This window comes from Hyla sarda, chromosome 3 (genome assembly GCF_029499605.1).
Source record: "Hyla sarda isolate aHylSar1 chromosome 3, aHylSar1.hap1, whole genome shotgun sequence".
NCBI classification, from domain to species: domain Eukaryota; kingdom Metazoa; phylum Chordata; class Amphibia; order Anura; family Hylidae; genus Hyla; species Hyla sarda.
The window spans coordinates 425,979,287-425,997,912 of record NC_079191.1 but is presented as its reverse complement, the minus strand read 5'-3'; the positions used below and the strand labels follow the sequence as shown (position 1 = coordinate 425,997,912).

The window sequence follows — 18,626 nt, the reverse complement described above, 5'->3', positions numbered from 1 at the left end:
TCCCCCCCCCCCCCCCCCCCCATAACTCCGGAACAAGGGGGGGTTTAACAAACCGTAAAAAGGTATGTTACCAGCCCGCCCTGAGCTATCTATACATATCAGAAATAAACATTTTTAAATATTGTCTGGGGACCCCATGTGACATCACTGAGGGAATACTGATGACATCATTACCAAAGGCTCCCCCAAAAACAATATATAAATAAATATTGGGTACGGGTAAGCAGAGTATTGGAGGATGGAGTGGTAAAAAAAATATTGGCCTGATGGGGCATCCAAAAATGTTCTTGTACAATAAAATTCTCTAGATAATGTTGTGCTGTGAAACCTGAAAATCAAGTCCTAGATGATGTAACCCAAAGAGGAAGGACTAGAATAGTAACTGCTGGATATATATATATATATATATATATATATATATATATATATATATACACACACACACACACCAGACATGACCATCTCGCCTCTATTGTGGATTTACATTTATGACCGTACAGAAGAGTCTGTGGTGACGGCCGGCAGCTATTTTCTTATGCGTTCAATGAATGACTGTAGACTCTGAGCTCCCATCTCATAGACCTTCCCTGCTGCTTCAGTGTCTGTTAAAGGGGTACTCCGGTGGAAACCCATTTATTTTAAATCAACTGGTGCCAGAAAGTTAAACAGATTTGTAAATTACTTCCATTAAAAAATCTTAATCCTCCCAGTACTTATCAGCTGCTGTATGCTCCACAGGAAGTGCTTTTCTTTTTGAATTTCTTTTCTGTCTGACCACAGTGCTCTCTGCTGACACCTCTGTCCATATCGGGAACTGTCCAGAGCAGGAGCAAATCCCCATAGCAAACCTATCCTGCTCCGGACAGTTCCTGACATGGACAGAGGTGTCGGCAGAGAGCACTGTGGACAGACAGAAAGGAACTACACAACTTCCTGTGGAGCGTACAGCAGCTGGTAAGTACTGGAAGGATTAAGATTTTTAAATGGAAGTAATTTACAAATCTGTTTAACTTTCTGGAAATAGTTGATTTAAAAAAAAAAAAAAATTCCACCAGAGCACCTCTTTAATTCTGGATACAGCTACCAATTAAACTGTGGATGTGACTAAGTAGGTAAAAAGTTTGCAACTCCACATGCAGAAGACGGTATAAAGGCACAATAAATGGCCCGGTGTAGCCATAAATACATGACTTATAGAGATCTAAATCCAACAGACTCCTTCACATTGGAATAATCATTGTTCTTAAAGGGGTACTCCGCCCCTAGACATCTTATCGCCTATCCAAAGGATAGGGGAGAAGAGGTCTGATTGTGAAAGTCCTGCCGCTGGGGTCTCCCGCAATCTCCCTGCTGCACCCGGCGTTCCTTCAGAGTGATGGGTGCAGCACCAGAGGTTTGTGATGTCACGGCCACGCCCCCTCAATGCAAGTCTATGGGAGGGGGCGTGATGGCATGCATCACGCCCTCTCCCATAGACTTGCATTGAGGGGGCGTGGCCATGACATCACAAGCCTCCGCCCCGCATCACCAGTCATCTGCACCAGATGTCTGGGGTGCCGCAGCCGAGATCGCGGGGATCCCCAGCGGCGGGACTCCCGCAATCAGACATCTTATCCCCTATCCTTTGGACTAGGGATCAACCGATATCGATAATCTGTCACCTTTCAGACCGATAGGCGATAACTTATACTGATATTCTGGTATAAGTTATCGGCTATTTCAACTGCACCTATCCCCCCCCCCCCCTTGGCCGACAGAAGCCGTTGCAGATCAATGATTTAAAGCGGGCGCTTTAAGTCAATGAACTGCAGCGGCTTTTGCCGGGCCAGAGACCTCCGCCGTCACCTGCTTCTCTCCCCCTGCCTGTCCTGGGGTCCTGAGTCTAACCACCACAGTTGCTCCATTACCTCCCCCCCCCCCCCCCCATCCTCTGCCCATATACCGCCGCCGAACCCCACCCCCATCACCCGCGATACTTATGGCTCCGTCAGCGTCCTGCGCTGTCACTGTGCGCACTGACGGTGATGTCGTGTTGGGGACGTCACTCGTCATTGCGCAGCACACAGCAACAGCGCAGGAGCCAGAAGTATTGCGGACCCCGGGAACAGGTAATTATAACACCGGGGATGGGAGAGGTGATGGGGCGGCGGCGGTATGTGGGCAGAGGATGGGGGGAGGCAAAGGGGCAGCGGCGGCGGTATGTGGACAGAAGATGGGGGGAGGCAATGGTCGTCTCTGGTCGGGGGGCGGGGCAATATCGGCATATCGGTAAGGTAATGGCTGATACCAATAATGTCCAAAATCCTTTGGACATCTTATCCCCTCTCCTTTGGGCATCTTATCCCCTCTCCTTTGGGCATCTTATCCCCTATCCTTTGGGCATCTTATCCCCTATCCTTTGGGCATCTTATCCCCTATCCTTTGGGCATCTTATCCCCTGTCCTTTGGGCATCTTATCCCCTGTCCTTTGGGCATCTTATCCCCTGTCCTTTGGGCATCTTATCCCCTGTCCTTTGGGCATCTTATCCCCTGTCCTTTGGGCATCTTATCCCCTGTCCTTTGGGCATCTTATCCCCTGTCCTTTGGGCATCTTATCCCCTGTCCTTTGGGCATCTTATCCCCTGTCCTTTGGGCATCTTATCCCCTGTCCTTTGGGCATCTTATCCCCTATCCTTTGGGCATCTTATCCCCTATCCTTTGGGCATCTTATCCCCTATCCTTTGGGCATCTTATCCCCTATCCTTTGGGCATCTTATCCCCTATCCTTTGGGCATCTTATCCCCTATCCTTTGGGCATCTTATCCCCTATCCTTTGGGCATCTTATCCCCTGTCCTTTGGGCATCTTATCCCCTGTCCTTTGGGCATCTTATCCCCTGTCCTTTGGGCATCTTATCCCCTGTCCTTTGGGCATCTTATCCCCTGTCCTTTGGGCATCTTATCCCCTGTCCTTTGGGCATCTTATCCCCTGTCCTTTGGGCATCTTATCCCCTATCCTTTGGGCATCTTATCCCCTCTCCTTTGGACATCTTATCCCCTATCCTTTGGGCATCTTATCCCCTCTCCTTTGGGCATCTTATCCCCTCTCCTTTGGGCATCTTATCCCCTCTCCTTTGGGCATCTTATCCCCTCTCCTTTGGGCATCTTATCCCCTCTCCTTTGGGCATCTTATCCCCTCTCCTTTGGGCATCTTATCCCCTATCCTTTGGACATCTTATCCCCTATCCTTTGGACATCTTATCCCCTATCCTTTGGACATCTTATCCCCTATCCTTTGGACATCTTATCCCCTCTCCTTTGGACATCTTATCCCCTATCCTTTGGGCATCTTATCCCCTATCCTTTGGGCATCTTATCCCCTCTCCTTTGGGCATCTTATCCCCTCTCCTTTGGGCATCTTATCCCCTCTCCTTTGGGCATCTTATCCCCTCTCCTTTGGGCATCTTATCCCCTATCCTTTGGGCATCTTATCCCCTATCCTTTGGGCATCTTATCCCCTCTCCTTTGGGCATCTTATCCCCTATCCTTTGGACATCTTATCCCCTGTCCTTTGGGCATCTTATCCCCTATCCTTTGGGCATCTTATCCCCTATCCTTTGGGCATCTTATCCCCTCTCCTTTGGGCATCTTATCCCCTATCCTTTGGGCATCTTATCCCCTCTCCTTTGGACATCTTATCCCCTATCCTTTGGACATCTTATCCCCTCTCCTTTGGGCATCTTATCCCCTCTCCTTTGGGCATCTTATCCCCTATCCTTTGGACCTTTTATCCCCTATCCTTTGGACATCTTATCCCCTATCCTTTGGACATCTTGGGGTAGTAAGCTGAGGCATTCAGCCAGGACAGAGGTGTCAAACTCCTTTTCACCAAGGACACATCAGTCTTTGGGTTACCGTCAAAAGGATCCATCACACACAAAAGTAGCTGCACCAGAGATGTTTTGGTGCAACAAGTACAAGGCCAAGATGTCCTTTAGGAGCTTCCTAACAAGCGTCTACGAGCCCTAAAATATGTGACAAGCTGGACTCAACCTGTGGGCATTGAGATTGTGGAGATGTTCCTGGGGAACCCTACTGTGTGTGGCTGCAGGACGTCCTGCACATATCACTGAGTGTCCCTCATATCACTACTAGGAGTGAGTGACTGACTGTCGTATGTGATGGCTCCATAGATCATCGCACCAACAGGGGGCAGTGTGTCGCTCTACAGAGAAGGCAGGACTCAAGCGCTTACCACAAGGCTACCATACTCCAATCCGACTGTCAGCAGAAGACAAACACAACCTGGATTCATTGCTATAGAGAATATGTTCCCAGACACAGGGTAATGTCCTAAAGAGACAGGGGGGAGTGTTCTAAAGAGACAGGGGGGGGGGGGGGGAGTGTCATAAAGAGACGGGGGGGGGAATGTCATAAAGAGACGGGGAGGAGTGTTCTAAAGAGACAGGGAGGAGTGTCATAAAGAGACGGGGGGGAATGTCATAAAGAGACGGGGGGAATGTCATAAAGAGACAGGGGGGAATGTCATAAAGAGACAGGGGGGAATGTCATAAAGAGACAGGGGGGAATGTCATAAAGAGACAGGGGGGGGGGGAATGTCATAAAGAGACAGGGGGGGGAGTGTTATAAAGAGACAGGGGGGGGAGTGTTATAAAGAGACAGGGGGGGAGTGTTATAAAGAGACAGGGGGGGAGTGTCATAAAGAGACGGGGGGGAATGTCATAAAGAGACAGGGGGGGGAATGTCATAAAGAGACGGGGGGAGTGTTAAAGAGACAGGGGGGGAGTGTCAAAGAGACAGGGGGGGAGTGTCATAAAGAGACAGGGGGGGAGTGTCATAAAGAGACAGGGGGGAGTGTCATAAAGAGACAGGGGGGAGTGTCATAAAGAGACAGGGGGAGTGTCATAAAGAGACAGGGGGAGTGTCATAAAGAGACAGGGGGAGTGTCATAAAGAGACAGGGGGGGTGTCATAAAGAGACAGGGGGGGTGTCATAAAGAGACAGGGGGGGTGTCATAAAGAGACAGGGGGGGTGTCATAAAGAGACAGGGGGGGTGTCATAAAGAGACAGGGGGGGTGTCATAAAGAGACAGGGGGGGTGTCATAAAGAGACAGGGGGGGTGTCATAAAGAGACAGGGGGTGTCATAAAGAGACAGGGGGTGTCAAAGAGACAGGGGGGTGTCAAAGAGACAGGGGGGTGTCATAAAGAGACAGGGGGGTAGTGTCATAAAGAGACAGGGGGGGGAGCGTAATGAAGAGACAGCGGAGCGTAATGAAGAGACAGCGGAGCGTAATGAAGAGACAGCGGAGCGTAATGAAGAGACAGCGGAGCGTAATGAAGAGACAGCGGAGCGTAATGAAGAGACAGCGGAGCGTAATGAAGAGACAGCGGAGCGTAATGAAGAGACAGCGGAGCGTAATGAAGAGACAGCGGAGCGTAATGAAGAGACAGCGGAGCGTAATGAAGAGACAGCGGAGCGTAATGAAGAGACAGCGGAGCGTAATGAAGAGACAGCGGAGCGTAATGAAGAGACAGCGGAGCGTAATGAAGAGACAGCGGAGCGTAATGAAGAGACAGCGGAGCGTAATGAAGAGACAGCGGAGCGTAATGAAGAGACAGCGGAGCGTAATGAAGAGACAGCGGAGCGTAATGAAGAGACAGCGGAGCGTAATGAAGAGACAGCGGAGCGTAATGAAGAGACAGCGGAGCGTAATGAAGAGACAGCGGAGCGTAATGAAGAGACAGCGGAGCGTAATGAAGAGACAGCGGAGCGTAATGAAGAGACAGCGGAGCGTAATGAAGAGACAGCGGAGCGTAATGAAGAGACAGCGGAGTGTAATGAAGAGACAGCGGAGTGTAATGAAGGAGCCACCTGTGTCTAGTTGGTGGACAAGGAAACTGTGGGAGCTGCTTGTGCTTGTCTGCAGATCACTGATCCTCTCTACTGGTAAATTGTCTGAACCACCCGGGGCCTGTTCCCTTCGTGTGCCCTCACATACCTACTGCTCCCATCACCTCCTAACAGCCTGGTCAGAATGGTCTAGATGGCGGACTATTTGTCAAAATGGCCATCCTGATTCTCTCGGTCCAATGATGCGCCACCCTTAAAAATACCTTTAAGTGCATCAAAGAGGCCTTTCTAGCAGTCACCGATCTCTCACCAGGAGGTACAATACCAAATAGTGGCCTCTGAGAGCCTTTTTATAGAGACAGCAATTCAACATTTCTATCTGGCTGCATTATATTTTTTGGCAATGAGTGTATATAGTAACTTACAACATGATTATTAGACTGATTATTATTGATACATTAATTGCGTAGAGAACAGCTGTGCGTGTGGTGTTTGATCTCCGCTCGGCATGTGACGCGTGATGTCATCGCCGTGTGATTATAGGCGATCGTTAGTAGGTTGTAATAACAATTCACTCCCAGGAAAATCATTTCTAGGTCAATAAATCCACCACTGAGCACAGGATACAATAAGATAACAGACAGTCATAAGACATGAAAGACTAGACCACCACCCCCGGCCAGACATTAACCCTTTATATTAGTCTGAGACTGCACATGCACCTCAGACAGCAGCGTTTCCTAACCAGGGTGCCTCCAGCTGTTGCAAAACTAAAACTCCCAGCATGCCCGGACAGCCAAAGGCTGTATGGGCATGCTGGGAGTTGTAGTTTTGCAACAGCTGGAGGCACACTTGTTAGGAAACGCTGCTGTCTGAGGTGCATGTGCAGTCTCAGACTAATATAATGCTGGGAGTTGTAGTTTTGCAACAGTGCACTTTACGATAAAAATATTGTTTTCATTCTGTGGGTCAATTTAATTAAAACGCTCCCCATGTTTACTACGGTTAAAAAGTCAAAGTTTTTAAACCAAATTAGTGAATTCTGACCCCCTATAATTTTTTTTGTTCCTGTATGAGGCCGTATAAAGGGCTTATTTTTTGCGCCATGATCTATAGTTTTTATCGGTACCACTTTTTGCATATGTGTGACTTTTTGATCAGTTTTTATTTCAGTTTTTCTGTGTTAAAAAAAATTGGCAATTTTTTTTAACTTTTTTTATGTTTGCGCTGTTCACCATACAGGATCTCACAAACATTATCTTTTAATAATTCAGACATTTCCGTACATGGAGATACCTCATATGTTTATTTTTTATTATTAATAATATAATTATTATAATTTTTATTTTTTTATTTTTTTTAGGGAAGAGGGGCTTATAATTATTTTATATTTTAGACCTGTTATCAGGATATAGGTGCAGTTTATGGATGACCTGTTTGTTGTCACAACAAATACAAACATGATGCAGTAATGACTGATGTGACTGGTATTATATAGATCAGACAAGAGTCACTATATACCAAGAAATAGACCAAATGAACACCAAGGGGTGGACCATCAACTCAAAGAATGCCAAAGGGTGAACCATCAAACCAACAAACACTAGAGGGACGGACCATCAAACCAACAAACACTAGAGGGACGGACCATCAAACCAACAAATACTAGAGGGATGGACCATCAAACCAATGAACACTAGAGGGATGGACCATCAAACCAACAAATACTAGAGGGACGGACCATCAAACCAACAAATACTAGAGGGACGGACCATCAAACCAACAAACACTAGAGGGACGGACCATCAAACCAACAAACACTAGAGGGATGGACCATCAAACCAACAAACACTAGAGGGATGGACCATCAAACCAACAAACACTAGAGGGACGGACCATCAAACCAACAAACACTAGAGGGACGGACCATCAAACCAACAAATACTAGAGGGATGGACCATCAAACCAATGAACACTAGAGGGATGGACCATCAAACCAGCTAATACTAGAGGGATGGACCATCAAACCAATGCACACTAGAGGGATGGACCATCAAACCAATGAATACTAGAGGGATGGACCATCAATCCAATGAATACTAGAGGGATGGACCATCAATCCAATGAACACTAGAGGGATGGACCATCAAACCAATGAATACTAGAGGGATGGACCATCAAACCAACAAACACTAGAGGGACGGACCATCAAACCAATGAACACTAGAGGGATGGACCATCAAACCAGCTAATACTAGAGGGATGGATCATCAAACCAATGCACACTAGAGGGATGGACCATCAAACCAATGAATACTAGAGGGATGGACCATCAATCCAATGAACACTAGAGGGATGGACCATCAAACCAATGAATACTAGAGGGATGGACCATCAATCCAATGAACACTAGAGGGATGGACCATCATACCAGCAAATACTAGAGGGATGGACCATCATACCAGCAAATACTAGAGGGATGGACCATCAAACCAATGAACACTAGAGGGATGGACCATCAAACCAACGAACACTAGAGGGATGGACCATCAAACCAACAAATACTAGAGGGATGGACCATCAAACCAATGAACACTAGAGGGATGGACCATCAAACCAATGAATGCAAAGCGGTGGACCATCAAACCAATGAATGCCAAGCGGTGGACCATCAAACCAATGAATGCCAAACGATGGACCATCAAACCAATGAATGCCAAGCAATGGACCATCAAACCACTGAACACTAGAGGGATGGACCATCAAACCACTGAACACTAGAGGGATGGACCATCAAACCAATGAACACTAGAGGGATGGACCATCAAACCAATGAACACTAGAGGGATGGACCATCAAACCAACCAACACTAGAGGGATGGACCATCATACCAGCGAATACTAGAGGGATGGACCATCAAACTAATGAACACTAGAGGGATGGACCATCAATCCAATGCACACTAGAGGGATGGACCATCAAACCAATGAACACTAGAGGGATGGACCATCAAACCAATGAACACTAGAGGGATGGACCATCAAACCAACAAACACTAGAGGGACGGACCATCAAACCAATGAACACTAGAGGGATGGACCATCAAACCAACGAACACTAGAGGGATGGACCATCAAACCAACAAATACTAGAGGGATGGACCATCAAACCAATGAACACTAGAGGGATGGACCATCAAACCAATGAATACTAGAGGGATGGACCATCAAACCAGCTAATACTAGAGGGATGGACCATCAAACCAATGCACACTAGAGGGATGGACCATCAAACCAATGAATACTAGAGGGATGGACCATCAATCCAATGAATACTAGAGGGATGGACCATCAATCCAATGAACACTAGAGGGATGGACCATCAAACCAATGAATACTAGAGGGATGGACCATCAAACCAACAAACACTAGAGGGACGGACCATCAAACCAATGAACACTAGAGGGATGGACCATCAAACCAGCTAATACTAGAGGGATGGATCATCAAACCAATGCACACTAGAGGGATGGACCATCAAACCAATGAATACTAGAGGGATGGACCATCAATCCAATGAACACTAGAGGGATGGACCATCAAACCAATGAATACTAGAGGGATGGACCATCAATCCAATGAACACTAGAGGGATGGACCATCATACCAGCAAATACTAGAGGGATGGACCATCATACCAGCAAATACTAGAGGGATGGACCATCAAACCAATGAACACTAGAGGGATGTACCATCAAACCAACGAACACTAGAGGGATGGACCATCAAACCAACAAATACTAGAGGGATGGACCATCAAACCAATGAACACTAGAGGGATGGACCATCAAACCAATGAATGCAAAGCGGTGGACCATCAAACCAATGAATGCCAAGCGGTGGACCATCAAACCAATGAATGCCAAGCAATGGACCATCAAACCACTGAACACTAGAGGGATGGACCATCAAACCACTGAACACTAGAGGGATGGACCATCAAACCAATGAACACTAGAGGGATGGACCATCAAACCAATGAACACTAGAGGGATGGACCATCAAACCAACCAACACTAGAGGGATGGACCATCATACCAGCGAATACTAGAGGGATGGACCATCAAACTAATGAACACTAGAGGGATGGACCATCAATCCAATGCACACTAGAGGGATGGACCATCAAACTAATGAACACTAGAGGGATGGACCATCAGATCAATGAACACTAGAGGGATGGACCATCATACCAGCGAATACTAGAGGGATGGACCATCAAACCAATGAACACTAGAGGGATGGACCATCAAACCAATGAACACTAGAGGGATGGACCATCAAACCAATGAACACTAGAGGGATGGACCATCAAACCAATGAACACTAGAGGGATGGACCATCAAACCAATGAACACTAGAGGGATGGACCATCAAACCAACCAACACTAAAGGGATGGACCATCAAACCAACCAACACTAGAGGGATGGACCATCAAACCAATGAACACTAGAGGGATGGACCATCAAACCAACCAACACTAGAGGGATGGACCATCAAACCAATGAACACTAGAAGGATGGACCATCAAACCAGCGAACACTAGAGGGATGGACCATCAAACCAATGAACACTAGAGGGATGGACCATCATACCAGCGAACACTAGAGGGATGGACCATCAAACCAATGAACACTAGAGGGATGGACCTTCAAACCAGCGAACACTAGAGGGATGGACCATCAAACCAATGAACACTAGAGGGATGGACCATCAAACCAATGAACACTAGAGGGATGGACCATCAAACCAATGAACACTAGAGGGATGGACCATCAAACCAATGAACACTAGAGGGATGGACCATCAAACCAGCGAACACTAGAGGGATGGACCATCAAACCAGCGAACACTAGAGGGATGGACCATCAAACCAATGAACACTAGAGGGATGGACCATCAAACCAGCGAACACTAGAGGGATGGACCATCAAACCAATGAACACCACAGAATGGACCATCAAACCAATGAACACCACAGAATGGACCATCAAACCAATGCACACTAGAGGGATGGACAAGTCTACATAGATCTTCACCATTAGTCTCCAAAACGTGGACCTCCAGCTGTTGAAAAACTATAACCCCCAGCATGCCCGGACAGAGTTGTAGTTTTGCAACAGCTGGAGACCACTGGTCATAAACCTTTACGTTGGCACTCTGGTAGTCACATGACCATGGCAGCCAATCGCTGCCCTCAACATGGATGACAGGACAACTTGGCGTCCACTATGGTCACATGTCCACAACCAGCGGCCACTACTGACACACCATTATTCTACGACCTATCATTAACCCCTTCCTAACAACAACACATTCACTCATAGCAATTTGTCCATAATTTGCCACAATTTTCCAAATATCCAGCTCACAGATTTGTCATAAGTGCCCTGAGGTTTACCAAACTACAACTCCCAGCATGCCCAACAGATGCTGCCCTCCAGATTTATGAAGGAGTAAGAACAGGCATTCTGGGGTTTGTAGTTCCACTGCAGCAAGTGGTTGTGTAGGGTGACTCTATGGAGTCCAGGACGTGTATATAGGAGTAAGCACTCACCACCGCAGGCTGAGGAGTCTGTACAGCACCGTGTGGCCCTTCTGTCAGACTGAGGGCCCCCACAATCTCCTCAGCTGGACGGAGAATGTTTCTTCCTGGTTGTGACATAGGTAGGAAGTCTCCACCCTGCAGAGCCTGTGGGGGCGGAGGCACATGATACACACTGTCATGAGGTAAACATGGAGTGGTCCGTCCTTTGCGCATGCGCGTTACCATCGCCTCCCCTCTCGTGTCAATCATTCACCAAGCACCGCCCATATTCGGCGTTCTAATGACATCATTCAGGCAGTGAGCATGCGCAAGAGACCAAGCTCGGGTGGTTGTCGGGGTAACCGCGCGGCGTGCCGAAGTGATCTATATGCGGTGGGCGTGGCTTCAGCGTTCGGCCAATGAGGATAATGGAAAAGGGGAAAAGAGGCGGGGCTGTAGGTGACAGCGAGGCTTGGCTCAGGACGGGAAGGGCTGGTCCCCGGCTGATGGGCGGCGATGTGATGGGCTTGGCCGCGGAGGAGGGGCAGCGAGACCAGCAGGAGAAGCAGGCAGCGGCGGGACCGGTCCCGGGAAGTGTGGTACCTTTCCCCGGACGATGCGCAGCTGAGTGGTGGGGGAGCTGGTCCCCGGGGGGAGCGTCCGGCCCCAGCCATGAGCGATCAGAGCAAGACCCTGCACAAATGGAACGCAAGCTTCAGGAAGGGCACGGACTTCGACTCGTGGGGGCAACTGGTGGAGGCCATAGATGAGTATCAGATGTAAGTGGGGCAGAGCTGGGGGCGCCCCCTGTCTGTGTACAGGCGGTACTGCAGGGGCGGGGACTGTCAATCACCCCTCCCCCATTATAGATGTCTACAACTCCCAGCATGTTAGGACATAGTGTGAGTTGTAGTTGTCAGGTAATGGTGGGAGTTGTAGTTGTTAGGGATGGGAGTTGTAGTTTTTCCTGTAGCCGGAGAGACACAGCTTGTTAGAGTGATGTTGGGAATTGTAGTTTTGCAATAGCAGTGGAATCATAGGTTGTTATGAGATGATGGGAGTTATTGTTTTCCCAGGGAGCAGCATTTTGTTAGGGCATAAAGGGAGTTGTAGTTTTTCAATATCTGCAGACCCATAGGTTGTTAAGATGTCATGGGAGTTGTAGTTTTCTCTTATAGCTGGGGGGGGGGGGGGTGCATGATGGGAGATGTGGTTTTTGCAGCAGCCAAGGAGCATCAGATTTGTAGGGAATGCTGGTCATTGTAGTTATCCATAGCTGGAAAGCTACCCGGTTGTTAAATGGGCACTGTCAGATACAAAAACCTTTGATATGTTGTAAGGTATGTATAACTAATAGATTGTGCAATTGCTTTCATTAGATAATGTTCAGTATTTCATACAGAAAAATCCAGTCAAACAACTGCCCCCCCCCCCCCCGCCTGCTTGGACACATACTAGTCCTGCTGTGTCCATGAGTCATCACCTATGTCATGGACACACTTCCTTGATTGACAACTGTGATCGCAGGGCTCAGAGCTGGAGGATAAATCCTCCCACTGTCAGCTTGTGTCCCACTACTGTCAGTGAGGACAAGCTGGGAGTTGTTGTTTTGCTAATGTTAGGGGAGATATGAGCAGACAGCATACTGAGGGAGGGGGCGGAGACCTGCACAGTGAGGCCACGCCCCCTCCCTTTGAGAGGAATTCAGACTAGTGAGCTAAATTAAAAGTGTAATAAAAAAAAAATAAAGGTGCTAGACACATAAAAATTAGATGTACATGGTCAGGATTAGGTACTGAGTGATATATTAAAAAACATTTTTTTATTGTTGGATCTGACGGGTACACTTTAAGGCATGATAGGAGTAATAGTTTTATCAATAACTAGAGAGTCACAGGGGGTGAGGGCATGCTGGGAGTAATGGTTTTGCAACAGCTGTGGAGACACAGGTTGTTAGGGTGATCTTGGGAGTTGTAGTTGGGGATAAGTTTGAGATCGTGGGGGGTCCGACCGCTGGGGCCCCCTGCGATCTCTCTGTACGGGGGCCAGGCTCTCCGGCCAGATAGCGGGTGTCGACCCCCGCACGAAGCGGCGGCAGACACGCCCCCTCAATACATCTCTATGGCAGAGCCGGAGATTGCCATAGAGTTGTATTGAGGGGGCGTGTCGGCCCCGCTTCGTGCGTAGGTCGACACGCCCCTTTCCCGCGGGCTGTCGGGGCCCCGTTCAGGAGATCGCAGGGGGCCCCAGCGGTCGGACCCCCCACGATCTGCAACTTATCCCCTATTCTTAGGATAGGGGATAAGTTGTTCACCACTGGATATGTCCTTTAAGGCTATGTTCACACAGTGGAATTCCACTGACAGCGGAGCGCCTGCAGAGCACGCCGGCGTTGGAGCCGCTCAGAAATGCTCCATCTCATAGACGGCAACGCATTTCTGTGCGGTGTCTGCAGAAGGAATAGACATATCTATTCTTTCTGCGGACTCCAGTTTCGGAGTTTCCGCAGCAGAAACATCCGGTGAGGAAATTCTGCCGTGTGAACAGCGCAGCAGAATTCCATTGAAATCAATGGGACTTTGCTGCAGTGAAATGTCCGTGCGGAATTCTGCTGCAGAAATTCTGCCATGTGAACGTAGCCTTAGGGTGTTTATAGGAGAACAGCAGCTCCGCAGACTCTCCCAGCTTATAGATCTGTGGCGGATACAGTAAAGGCCTCCTCTGTGTACTGACATGACAGCTGCGGTGACTGTAAGTTCCTGCCCACTGCCCTGCCTTATTATGGGATTCCCCTGCCTTATTATGGGATTCCCCTGCCTTATTATGGGATTCCCCTGCCTTATTATGGGATTCCCCTGCCTTATTATGGGATTCCCCTGCCTTAGAGAATCATTATTTTTGCAATGTCTATTCCTGAAGTGAATGTCTGTGACAATAGATGGTTGTGCTTCAGCTTAAAGGGGTACTCCGCCCCTGGACATCTTATCCCCTATCCAAAGGATAGGGGATAAGATGTCTGATCGTGGGGGGTCCCGCCGCTGGGACCCCCACGATCTCTGTGCAGTACCCGACATTCGTTTAGAATGCTTGGAGCAGGTGGCGGGGGTCGTGAAGTCACTGCCACGCCCCTTGTGCTGTCACACCACGCCCCCTCAATGCAAGTCTATGGGAGGGGGCGTGGTGGATGCCACGCCCCCTCCCATAGACTTTCATTGACGGGGCGTGAGGTGAGGTCACGGGGGCGTGGCAGTGACTTCACGACCCCCACTGCCTGCTCCAAGCGTTTGGAACAAAATGTTCCGAACGGTGGGACAGCGGAGTACCCCTTTAAAGGAGTTGTTCAGTTTATAACCGGCTGGAGGGGGATTGGGGTTCCTATGTTCATGACCCTCATCTCTTGCCTTGAGCAGCTGCAAAGAACGTCTTCCCTTCTGGAGGACACAACCTGCCCTACATTACATAAACTGCACATTGATATGAACAGACAAGTTGTAATGCCCAATTTGTCCTGTGGTGGCGCTGTTGGGATTTTGAACACTTACTGGAGTGCAGACGATCACTGGGGGACACTTTCTGATTTTCTTTCTCAAGGATATAGATCTTCTAAAGCAGTGGCCTCCAAACAGTGGATCACCAGCTCCTGCAAAACTACAAGTCCCAGTTAATGGATGTCTGGGCATGCTGGGAGTTGTGGTTTTGCAACATCTGGAGGTCCACAGTTTTTAAAGCCCCTTCGTCACAAGTCGCACAGAATTTTGCAACGTTCTGATACCCGGTAAAATTATTTTAAGGATCAATAAAACCTGATGGTGCCAGATTATCAGATCTTCTGAATTATAAGATGTCCATAGTTAAAGGGGTACTCCGGTGGAAATTTTTTTATTTTTTTTTTAAATCAACTGGTGCCAGAACAGAAAGTTTAAACAAATTTGTAAATGACTTCTATTAAAAAAAAAATTTACCCTTCCAGTACTTTTTAGCAGCTGTATACTACGGAGGAAATTTAATTTTAGTTTTTGTTTTGTCCACAGTGCTCTCTGCTGACACCTCTGTCCGTGTCAGGAACTGTCCAGAGCAGCATAGGTTTGCTATGGGCATTTTCTCTGCTCTGGACAGTTCCTGATGAGGTGATAAGATGTCAGCAGAGAGCACTGTGGACAAGACAAAAAAAAAATTCAAAAAGAAAATAATTTCCTCTGTAGCATACAGCTGCTAAAAAGTACTGGAAGGGTAAAGATTTTTTAATAGAAGTCATTTACAAATCTGTTTAACTTTCTGGAGCCAGTTGATATAAAAAAAAAAAAATAAAAAAAAAGTTTTTCCTGGAATACCCCTTTAAACTGGGGACCTCCAGCTATTTGCAAAAACTACAATTCCCAACATGCCCGGACAGCCAAGGGCTGGGAGTTCTTCAGTGGTCTTCAAACTGTGAACCTCCAGCTGTTGCAAAACTACAACTCCCAGCATGCCTGGACAGCCAACGGCTGGGAGTTCTTCAGCGGTCTTCAAACTGTGGACCTCCAGCTGTTGCAAAACTACAATTCCCAGCATGCCCGGACAGCCAAAGGCTGGGAGTTCTTCAGTGGCTTTCAAACTGTGGACCTCCAGATGTTGCAAAACTACAACTCCCAGCATGCCCGGACAGCCAACGGCTGTCCGGGCATGCTGGGAGTTGTAGTTTTGCAATATCTGGAGGTCCACAGTTTGAAGACCACTGCTGTAGGTAATATCCACCGTTGTAGGAGCCCTTCATCTCTCAGGGTACACTTGGAGCCCTAGTTTTTCATCAACTGGGGAACCGCAGTTTGAACTTTGACCGCCAGGGCATGCTGGGAGTTGTAGTACTGGATCAGCTGGGGGAGCCAGTTGATGACTTCTCATCAAGAAAACCATTTATTGGCCTCAAGATCTTTAAAAAAAAAAAAAAAATTGTGGTAAAGCTGGAGGCCATGCGACTCCCACTCAGCTTTTCTAGAGTCCTGAATGTAAATGTTAGCCCGGATATGCGACCTCTATCCCCCCCCCCCCCCCCCCCCCCGCCAACTCCATATGTAGCGATTGTAATGACGACCATTACTATTTATCAGAATCCTTTGCTCTCACATGGTTGATCACCCAACTCTCCCAGAGTCCTGAATGTCAGATTTGTCGCATGCATCCCCTCTGCTCTTGCATGGCTAGACTGGCCACTGATCAGTTCCTTATGTTGTTCTGCACTGATTTCCTCCCGGCCTCTGAAGTCCTGTCAGTTTCGGGATTATTTGCTCAGGTTCCCACCCAGGCTCTCCGGCTGTTTTTTTTTGGGTGGAGACTTTTTCAACAGGATGTGAATAAGAGATGAAATCCATACACAGATGGGCAGCACTGTATTCACACTACCTCCCTGCCATGCAGCCACTCGGCACTGCTGAATCACTCTTAAAGGGACGGCGCACACAAAGGTCAACGCTATAGTGAGCAGTTAGTGCAAATTGCTGTTATAACTCTAGGGCCTAGCTTTTGCAAAACTACAACCCCCAGCATGCCCGGACAGCCAACGGCTGTCCGGGGATGCTGGGAGTTGTAGTTTAGCAACAGCTGGAGGGCAGCAGGTTGGACACCTGGGCTATATTTTCACAGCACCTATTCATTCAGCTTTTTTTTTTTTTTTTTTTATTTAAATTTGGAGAAAAAGTCACAAAAAATGCCCCCCCCCCCCCCAAAAAAAAATGGCAATGCTTTTTCCTGTGTTTTAGTGTTCTTCCTGACACTTTTAAATTTTAGTGAAAATTGCTTTTTTTTATTTTATATTTTTTGACCGTTAGACATTTTTCCCACAGATAAAAGTCAAGAGTAATAAAAAAAACACTGTTAAAGGGGTATTCCAGGAAAAAAAATTGTATTTCCTTATATATCAACTGGCTTCAGAAAGTTACAGATTTGTAAATTACTTCTATAAAATTTTTTAAATTCTTTCAGTACTTATGAGCCTCTGAAGTTAAGGTTGTTCTTTTCTGTCTAAGTGCGCTCTGATGACACGTGTCTCGGGAACCGCCCAGTTTAGAAGAGGTTTGCTATGGGGATTTGCTTCTACTCTGGACAGTTCCCGAGAAACGTGTCATCAGAGAGCACTTAGACAGAAAAGAAGAACCTTAACTTCAGAAGCTCATAAGTACTGAAAGGATTAAGATTTTTTTAATAGAAGTAATTTACAAATCTGTTTAACTTTCTGGAGCCAGTTGATATATAAAAACAGTTTTTTTTCCTGGATAACCCCTTTTAATCCTTCCAATAATTATCAGCTGCTGAAGTGGAGTTGTTCTTTTCTGTCTGACAACAGTGCTCTCTGCTGACACCTCTGCTTGTCTCGGGAACTGCACAGAGTAGAAGAGGTTTGCTATGGGGATTTGCTTCTAAACTGGGCGTTTCCCGAGACACGTGTCATCCGAGAGCACTTAGACAGAAAAGAACAACTCAACTTCATCAGGTCATAAGTACTGAAAGGATAAAGATTTATTTAATAGAAGTCATTTACAAATCTGTTTAACTTCCTGGAGCCGGTTAGATTCACAAAAAAAAATGCTATAAGTGGGAACCCAGCCTTGGGCTAAAGTTTCCAATCGGTTTTTGTTCTGGCATTTTTTTTATTTTTTTTTTTTTTAAAGCTGCAGTTTTTGTGGATTTAAAGAAAAATAAATAAATAAGATAAATAAAAATTAGTGGATTAAAAAAAAAAATAAAAAAAAAAATAGTGGATTTTGGTGTTTGGTATTTTTTTTTCCCTCTGCGTTTTTATCATGACAAGTCATGAGATTTTTTTTTAATTATGTGACTCGCATATTTCTATTGAAGGAATGGGGGGGGGGAGGGGAGCAGAAAAAAAGGCAATGCGTTGGAGAGAAAGCCATAGACTCAACATGCTGCGATTTTGCAAAAGACCAAAGCGTGAGACCAAAACCACAGAAAAACGCCAAAGAGGAGTAAAAAAATAATAATAAAAAAATTAAAGCCAAAGTAAAAGAAAAAATACAGAGTGGGTTGTCTTTCAGATAATATCTGGCCGAAGCGATTCTGGGGGACGCTGTGTGGTGGTAAGACACGTGTGAGTAGTAGCGGTATCGGTGGCCATGTTGCTCGTCATCGTTTTTTAAGTCGTCTCCTCATGTCACGTTACTGAAAAAAATGGTCCCAGAGATCAGTGCGTCTCTG

At 47.0% G+C, this 18,626-nt stretch overlaps 2 protein-coding genes across 3 annotated transcripts in view; one reads left to right on the top strand and one right to left on the bottom strand.

Annotated features, from left to right (window-relative positions):
* Positions 1 to 11,626, bottom strand: part of BROX (BRO1 domain and CAAX motif containing) — a 38,780-nt gene extending 27,154 nt beyond the window's left edge. Inside the window, exon 1 of the mRNA XM_056568398.1 lies at positions 11,469 to 11,626. The gene's annotated coding sequence lies outside the window, so the exon portion shown is untranslated. The remainder of the gene's footprint in view (positions 1 to 11,468) is intronic.
* A 267-nt stretch (positions 11,627 to 11,893) lies between these two features.
* The window catches only part of AIDA (axin interactor, dorsalization associated), a gene marked incomplete in the record, with an annotated part of 90,225 nt that continues 83,492 nt past the window's right edge, over positions 11,894 to 18,626 (top strand). For both annotated transcript variants that reach the window (XM_056568402.1, XM_056568401.1), the window contains 1 exon segment: positions 11,894 to 12,217. In XM_056568402.1, coding sequence (XP_056424377.1) covers positions 12,111 to 12,217 — 107 coding nt within the window.